Source organism: Amblyomma americanum, chromosome 5 (assembly GCF_052857255.1).
Source record: "Amblyomma americanum isolate KBUSLIRL-KWMA chromosome 5, ASM5285725v1, whole genome shotgun sequence".
Taxonomy (NCBI): Eukaryota; Metazoa; Arthropoda; class Arachnida; order Ixodida; family Ixodidae; genus Amblyomma; species Amblyomma americanum.
Window position 1 is genome coordinate 152,758,172 of NC_135501.1, and position 8,558 is coordinate 152,766,729.

Below are 8,558 nucleotides of genomic sequence, written 5' to 3' on the forward strand. Positions count from 1 at the left end.
CTGTGCGATGTCAGTGCACGTTAAAGATCCCCAGGTGGTCGAAATTATACCGGAGCCCTCCACTACGGCACCTCTTCTTTCCTTTCTTCTTTCACTCCCTCCTTATCTCTTCCCTTACGGCGCGGTTCAGGTGTCCGTCGATATATGAGACAGATACAGCGCCATTTCATTTCCACAAAAAACAATTATTATTATTATTAGCTAAAGGTCCCGCACAAGGATAACAAGGAGCACAAGTGCTACTGGTGTCCCCATCTATCGTGATGCGATCGAGACTGGCGATACCCGCTGCCCAGGGGGCCATGCGAAAAGTTACAGCTGATCGCTAAAAATGTGCAAGAAAAGCTGAGGCTGCTCGAGGCCGGCATCAAATCACTCGACGTTCGGAACTAGCAGCATGGCTACGTTAAAGGTGCGTTGGATGATGCGTTGTCTTGCAGGACGTGCGTGTTATGTTTTGAAGAATTGGTCTCCGCTCTGTGCAACAAGTTTCGTTGTTAAGCTGTGTCACAGGCGCACTTATCGAGGCTTTCGGAACATTTTTTCGTTAAGAGAACTGATAAAGTGTGCAAAAGCAAAGTCTGCAAGCCCAATGGAAAAGGCCGGAAGGAATGTCAGACAGCATATCTCCTCCCAACGCCTCCGGCAACTGTTTGGCGAGGGCGCACGGAGGAGCTGTTTGACTACTTTTTCTGGCGCGCTGTTAAGCGAAAGAAGAGTAGACTCAAGGCTGCCTCTCCCGCCGGCTAGATCGTTTTTGGCTGCTGATTAGCGCTTTCACTCGGAAAGTCCACGTCGGTGCAGTCGCTCTCCTTCACTCGAAACGCTTACGCGCGCGCAAATCGTGCATACTGCAGCGATGACATCCAAGGTTTGTACCGGTCCCTCTGATGTCTCGAGCGAAAATGTTATGAAGTACTGGAGTAAAAACCGTTTTGAAAATAACTATATGAGCATTTTAACTTGCTTCGTTCTTGTTTACATACTTGCGGCAATTTTCATTATCTTTGCAGCCCGTTCTGTACTCCTATTTTAGGAGTTCCTGCGCATACAGGGTTCGCATTGGTGAGTACGTAATACGCATTCTGATAGAAATTTTCGTCGTCGGCAGTTCGCCCTTAGGCGTTATTACATTCCCCAGTTTTTGCCAGACCGCAGCAAAATACTCATGCCATTCACGTAAACGTTGCCTGTTCCCGTCTACTTGCAGCCCTTGCCTGGAAAAACGTCGACTACGAGTACAAAGCTGTAAACCTTATCAAGGATGGGGGCGAACAGGTGAGTGCAGTTGGACTTGGATATCAGTCCTTGGCCTTACTCTGCTGTACCATGGCTCTGTCGTGCACAAAGGGTCCCAGGTGGTCAGGTTCACTAGTCTCTCTTTAGAAATTGATTAGAGTGCTGCAACTGCATCTGTTTCTTTCAGCAACACAGTGAGCTTGCTGGCAAAAAGTTTGGCGATGAATTTCATGTAGATATGCATTTACGGAAACAGATGCCCCAATTGGTTTAATTCTCGACAACTTCTTTGCAGCTTCAGCAACTATATCATTTGCATGCATTATAATATAGAAATAATGCATGTGCTGTAATATAGAAGTGCTTTCAATACTATATATATGCCCCTTAAATGGCTTGCAAAGTATTCCACTGTTCTGTGCATAATGCATTCTGCGGTTCTCCCCTTCCAAAAACAAGAACTTTACTGTAAACAACAGGTCACTTCTATGTTTCAAAGGGAGACAGGATTTTGATATGCGCCTGACAACTGGTGCACAGCCGTTTTCATGGCATATCGCTTTCAGAGTGTAAGAAAACTAAAGGAATTCTTAATCGCCCTTTTCCAGCCCCTTTCTACTTGACAGTGGCTTGTTAAGTGAAATTAAAATATTGTCATATATTGTATTATATCTGTTGTACTTGCAAGTAGTTAGTGGTGCATGGAGCCTTTTGGCTGCTAGTTCGTATTTAACTAGACAAAAATGTGCAATGCAGTTCAAATTATTCTGCTATGTGTGTGTTGTAATTCTGTGTATACCCTTTGGGCACTTTTTGCAAAAATTTTCTCATTTAATTTTTAAGAGGACTGATATATTAGGACAGTGACTGCGAAATGATGAGCATTTCTATGTGAATAGAAAATATATACACTGCTGCTCAGTGAAGAAAGGGGGCATACATTTACAATGCTTCTTGCAATATGGGTCTTGTACAGTACGCATGTAGAAATGTAATAAGTGGAGGGTTAAACATCACCATGTGCTTATTAGCCACATTTTCCTCATCCAGCGCTTGAAAAATGATCAGTAAATCTGGTCAACGGCCAAATTGCTTGCAAGCACAATAATTTCTATTTTCTTGTTCCGCTTGCTTGCAGCTTTGTATTCAAGATTGCATGGACATGCAGGATATATTGATTTTGCCTGAAATTATGAAAATCATGTGCCTAATTTCACAAGCAGTGTTTTCTTTGAGTTCTAGTTAATTATTCATTCTCGAGTAGTAGCTCTAAGTCATGCAGGTTAGTGTGACCATGTTTCGTTTGTTGGCAGTTTTAAGACCTAGTAAGGGTTGTAAACTGGTCAAGAACTTTTAAACCAGCTGCAATCCTAACACTGTGTGCTGTCTCTGTCGCATGTCCTCATCAGTATGCACTTAATGCCTTTGTCAATACAGACTGTTGCAACGCAAAACGCGCATAGTAAAATGCTTCTCTCGGTTAAATTGCTCACTTATTCGCACTGGAATTTGACGCAGAAATGGCACACGACAGTCTTGCTTTTTCAATAGCAAGTTTGGGAGACACACTTTCCTGGTTTGGTCAGAATTTTTTTTGTTCATCATCTTCATTTTATTTTGTGAAACCAATACGTCAAAACTTGATTAATTATAATTGTCTGCAGCATTCACGACCCAAAACAAGCAGCTTTCGCATAGTGCACATTTAGCGTTGCAACAGGCAGTATGTGCCACCAAAGGGCCCAAGAATCAGCTCTGTTGTAATCTTAGCACATAACTGCTGTCATGCATTTGATCTCTAAATACCATTGCTTAGCATGGTTTGTTAAAAAAACTGTAAAAGCTTTAGAGTTCAGTGCATAATGTCAAGGGAGGATTCTTTCCATTACAATAATGTAACCAGCCAAGAAATCTATCGTGCTTTCTCTGTGATACGTTAGAGGTAGGTAGACATTTCTTGAAGTGCTGTGTTCTAAAATGAAACCCCATTTCAGCATTGTGGTGAGCCTGTTAGCATTTCACAAAACCGAGAATTTAGCAGTATAGCTGTCTATGAAGAAGAGCAGTTGTTCGTACCACAGCCGTATTCGCAAGACTTAGTTCCTTAAAACCAAGTTTAGTTTGTCTACTCCAGAGCCTTCTTGGTTTTCATTTTAGAAAGTTGGCTGTATCAACAATAATTGTAGATCTGTATCAACAATACTTGATCTCTTTATATAGAGGCCTCTAAGTATCTATACCAAGAGATCTCTTTTAGTAAGGTCTAGGCTGTGCACTGTTTCTTGTGACCATTCGTTCAGCATATGCCAACCTGCCCTTGCCTTTTGCTTTTCATCTTGCAGCACTCGGCTGAATTTATTAAGGTGAACCCAATGGAGCAGGTGCCAGCTTTGGTGCATAATGGAGAGACATTCACACAATCTGTAAGTGTGTTTTGCTCTGTTTGTTTGCTTTTTATGTTAAATTTTTCTTATCTTTCTTCTCTCTTTTTGAAAAGCCTGTGGCTTAACTTGCTGATGCCCTGGTTAGTAGCCACCTCTGAAGTGTCTGGTCAGTGTTCAAGCAGTATATTTGGAGTACGCAGTTAGATGCTTTGCTTCTTATCTGTGCTGACATCACAAAAAATGTAGCACAGTTGAGGCTTTGAATACCAGAAATACATGCTGCTGTCTTGCGCCATTTCACACACACATTACAGCCACCGGTGATCTGCAGGCAAGCAGCCATGAGAGCATGAATGGTGCCATCAGTGGCACTGCCTCCGCGGTGGGCTGCACCCTCTTTAAATGTTGCTTGGTCACAGTATGCCATAAGTATTGAAGTCACCAAGAAACTGCAATGATCTGCATTGGAACAACATGTTTACAGCTCTATATGACCATTGCACTTTCCTGTTTTTGTATTTTTCGCACATGCTGACAGCAGTGCATATGAACTACGGAGTCGAACCTGGTTACATGTGCTAAAGGTAAAGGGACTTAGGAAGGCTTCTTTTAAAGCGCAGATGTCAATAACTTTTTGCAGCAGTGCAAACTGCTTGCATTAACTATGACAACTGACTTATATGTTATGTTGCCCAGGCTTACTCGCGAAGCCAAAGCATATTAGTTGACAAGGGACCAAGTTGAGACATTTACGCACACATTCTTCACTCTTTGTCTACTGATGCACAACGGCTTCGTGAAAATCAACCTACAAGCCGAAGTTACAACTTTGTTGTAGCTCATTCCTTAGACAGATATTTGCAGAATTTTATGTCCTGCCTTTACCATCTGGTGATACTCTGTCACACGCAACTTCGTATTTTGGACTATTTTATAGTTTGTACTTAAGGCTTCAAGCACTGGTAAGACATGGATGCAGTGCTGCTGTTGTTAGGAGTGCTTATCTGCTAGCACAGCTGATGTCAGTAGCAGTGCTCATTTCAGCCATTTTGTCACTGCAGCCTTGCCATGTTCTTCGGCATCTTATGTGCTGTTTCATTCACGCGATTAATGCTCAAAGCTGAATAGGATGATGTTCACACCTTTATTAAGCGGATTAGGATGGGTCACAGTGCACGAAGATTTAATTGCAAAACATGCCAAATATAAACAATATGTGCCATAGCTGGTGAGACTTAAGAGGCTAACAGCAACTGCTGTGCAAAGGTTGGAGCATGCATCTTTCTAATCTGTTGTGTTACAATGCAGCTCGCTATCATTGAGTACCTGGAAGATAAATTCCCGGAGCCCAGATTACTGCCAAAAGAGCCAGCACAACGTGCAAAGGTATTTACAAGTTTTCACACATGCTGCTTTCAAGCACTATATAGTACTTCCATTGTATAGAGCCATTGCTGGCAGCTTTATGATGCAGGTTGTGTCAACCTTTCCAACTTCTCTCAGCTAAAGTCTGTGAGGATTGGCTTTAGTTGTGGTAAGTACCTACATTTTTCAAAAATTAAATTTATTGTGTGAAGCGGATAAGTGGAACTGATTAGTAGCATGGAACATATCCAGCTTCATTTACATTGCAGAGCACGCCAAATGTGGAGCAGTCTCTATTGAAGGAAGATTCTGGTGACCTGTCACTAGTGCCAGAACTCTTACTGGTTGCGTGCAGACATTGGGTGTGAACGTAAAATGAAGCACTTGCTTTCGGTCTAATACCCCTGCCACACGGCAAATTTAATATCATTCCCATCAAATGACATTTGCAACTACCTAATGCCAGTAATCTGCTGCTACACGGGAACATTTAATGTCATTTGCTTGGAATGACATTCACCATCGAATGAGTTAGGGGAACTCATTTGCATTCGATCTCGAACCGAATGTGTACTCTGGACACCAGATACGCAACAGAAACAAGTGACGCAAAAAAATAGCATGCGCACTGCCAAAGTTAGAAATTGTATTTATTTAGTTCTGCTAAAGAAATATTAATTTTGGTGCGAACCTCTTGACACTAAAAGCTGTCGTGGATAGCTGTTACTCTCGGTCCCAGCAGCAGCCAACGGCAGCGGCCGGCTGTGAAGCAGGTCCTTTCTCGCGACCGTCGATCATTTTGGGTTGCGTGTTTCTTGCTGGTTGGCATTCCATGTTCGTTTAGCTCGCAAGTACCTAAAGATGTAACTGAGCACTTCACCTTTTCGAAGTCATTCCCACGCTCCGCATGCCTCAGCGCTCTGCCGCGTCAGCCATTTTGTTTGTTTACATTTATCAAATTTGTGGGTGACTTTGTACTTGGCTTGGCTTTTTATGGCTTAAGTGCTGGAGAATTTCCAGAAATAATATTTAAAGCTTATATTATTGTACAGAAATGTTCTCACCCGCTTTAGAAACACCACATAACAATTTCAGACGTCTTTTATGTGCGCTGATGTCTTTCAATTGCACTATATTTTTTTCACTGACCTTCACTGCCATCATTTTTGAATTACATTATTTTTTACCGTGTAGCACCGAATGAGACCAAATGACATTCGATGCATCGAATGACATTCGGTTAGAATGACGTTAAATTTTCCGTGTAGCAGGGGTATAAGCTTTTACTTCATGCTGTAATGTTTGACAAGGGTTTGTAGCAGCACAGACCATATTCTCTACTTTTCCCCTTAAAAGCTACTTGGACATGTCGGTTGCTGTGCATTTCAGCCATTTAGTAACAGGCGTTGTGGTTTTATTGCTGCTTTGCTCATTTCCTTCGCTTTCTGTGCAAAGCAGTGACATATTTTAGACATACCTGTCATGTATAAAGGGTTAATGAATGGTATGTTCCATTTGTTCTTCTGTTTGTTCCTTGTTTAAGCACTATTTCATTACTGATCATTCATCAGCCAGCCCCGTTGTTTAGCTTATTAAGATCTGTATCAGTTTTTTTGTTTTTTGCATGAGTATATAAACCTGCTACTTCACTGTGGTTTGTTTTGCTACTCTATGACAGTTAATACGCAGCTATGAGGAAGTTACTGGTGATGGTCACTTATCCAGCTTTGAGATAATTGTCAGTCATATCCGCTGGTAACTTTGCTTCATCTGGGTTGACATTTACAATGTGCATTCATTTCTTAGGCCCGAGCTGTGGCGGAGCTGATTGCTTCAGGCATTCAGCCATTGCAGAACCTGAACGTTCTATTGCGCCTAGATGAGTCCAAGAGGAACGAATGGGCTGTCCACTTTATTACCAAAGGTTTCAAAGGTGAGATGGTGTCTGCGCCACTTTGTCAAGCTACTTTACATAGCAGGCTTCATAGACTACGTTAGGTTAATATCTTCATTGCTGTTAAATTATTGAGAGGGGCTTCTGCTTTTAAAGAGTTTGATCAAAGGTCAGATACTAACAGTGAATCTTTGGTCCAAGTTCAGCTGGATATGCATAGAAACACTTGCCCTAACAGTGCATGTGTCCTGCTTCATTGCATTAGGTCTGTTTACACTTTAAAAGACCACTGTGTTTTCTTAGTAATGTTGGTGGCACAGCTTTTCCAGATGTACTTTGTACCATGGGAACTCCTTCAGTAAGGTCACTGGTATGCAATTGGTGGGAACAGTAGAAGAATTTGGAAACTATTTAAATATGTTACTCCTAGTGTTCAGTTGTTAATAGTATTTCGTGTGCTCAAAACTGGCATAGTTTTTTCAGAGTTAAGAAGTTTCGAGCATAAATAAGCTGGCGACAGAAATTTATGTGTGTTCTGCTGTTAAGGCCTGTAGTATACCCATGTTTGCTCATGAAGCAGTGACGTGTGTTTTGGGTTTCATAAGACACAACTTTGTTTTAAACATGTGCTGTAAGGAAAGACACGGAAATCCAGCATGCAAACTTAACTGCCAAGTGATGTAAGCACCCAGCTTTGTGTTGCTGTAAACATCACCTTGAAATTCTCCAGTGATCGTGGTGAATTAAGTTTCGAAATATTTTGCTTCTCATCACGTCATTGTGCAGCTCTGGAAGCCACACTTGCCAAGACGGCTGGAAAGTACTGTGTCGGTGACGAAGTGACCATTGCGGACGCCTGCCTGGTGCCTCAAGTGTACAATGCCAACCGTTTCAAGCTGGACATGAGCCAGTTCCCGACGCTGTCACGTGTCAGCACTGCGCTTGAAAGCTTGCCTGCATTCAAAGCTGCCCATCCCTCTCGTCAGCCAGACACCCCACCGGAACTCAGGGAAACAAACTGAACACCTTTGCAAAATGCCTTGCCAACTGTTTTTTTACTGCATATTATCCACCAGCCTTTATTGTGCTACACTTGGGCATCCTGGCTATTTTCAAAAGTTGTGGGCAACTCGCAATCTTTATTAAAAATAAATTTGTATTTTCGTAGTTGTAGGTATTCTTCATACTGGCCTGCACAAGTTGTCTCGACTCGTTTGTGCAGTGCTCACGTTTAAAGGAGCAGCCTGCAGATTGAAGATTGCGATCCATCGGGCAGGAATGACTTCTGAGTGCACCTTTATCTAAATAAAACTGTCTCAGTACTACTTCGGCACATATCCAAGGAAGGGTCCAGCAACCACCTGACCATCCTGAGAGTGCTCTTGCTGGGCATGCACCGGTCAGCACAGCACCCCCCCCCCCCCCCCACTTTCAGATACATTTACCTTGGGCCCTTACGAAAAAAAAAATCTTGCTATGTGCTCAACTCTACTGTGGGGGAAAAATGTGCTTTTACTTGCCCTTGGGATGCCTAGAGAATGAACTCAAAGACAAAATGTTGTGCAGGTGACAGATGTTTTTGTGTTTCATAACAGAACTGCATGACCTACAGCATAATCATATGGGTTGATAGCAGTGGGTTTCTTTTGCTCAAAAAATATTCAGCAAGGAAAGCC

The 8,558-nt window shown here is 42.4% G+C and overlaps 1 protein-coding gene across 2 annotated transcripts; it reads left to right on the forward strand.

Annotated features, from left to right (window-relative positions):
- Window positions 1-268: 268 nt before the first annotated feature.
- On the forward strand, window positions 269-8,049 carry LOC144132836 (maleylacetoacetate isomerase-like). Of its 2 annotated transcripts, none has more exons than XM_077665518.1 (7): window positions 269-412; window positions 1,014-1,065; window positions 1,211-1,278; window positions 3,582-3,662; window positions 4,932-5,009; window positions 6,795-6,921; window positions 7,669-8,049. In XM_077665518.1, the coding sequence occupies exons 1-7, from the start codon at window positions 398-400 to the stop codon at window positions 7,902-7,904; spliced, it is 657 nt and encodes a 218-aa protein (XP_077521644.1). In that variant the 5' UTR covers window positions 269-397; the 3' UTR covers window positions 7,905-8,049. The 2 variants fall into 2 exon arrangements, with proteins under 2 accessions (XP_077521644.1, XP_077521645.1); XM_077665519.1 differs by lacking the exon at window positions 269-412 and adding an exon at window positions 611-871.
- The last annotated feature ends 509 nt before the right edge of the window (window positions 8,050-8,558 follow it).

What these genes read in the sequence shown, in the direction of transcription:
- LOC144132836 (XM_077665518.1), top strand. An exon ending in GAGAGACATTCACACAATCT is followed by an intron (nt 3,663 to 4,931) that starts GTAAGTGTGTTT and finishes GTTACAATGCAG; the next exon opens with CTCGCTATCATTGAGTACCT. An exon ending in AGCCAGCACAACGTGCAAAG is followed by an intron (nt 5,010 to 6,794) that starts GTATTTACAAGT and finishes TTCATTTCTTAG; the next exon opens with GCCCGAGCTGTGGCGGAGCT.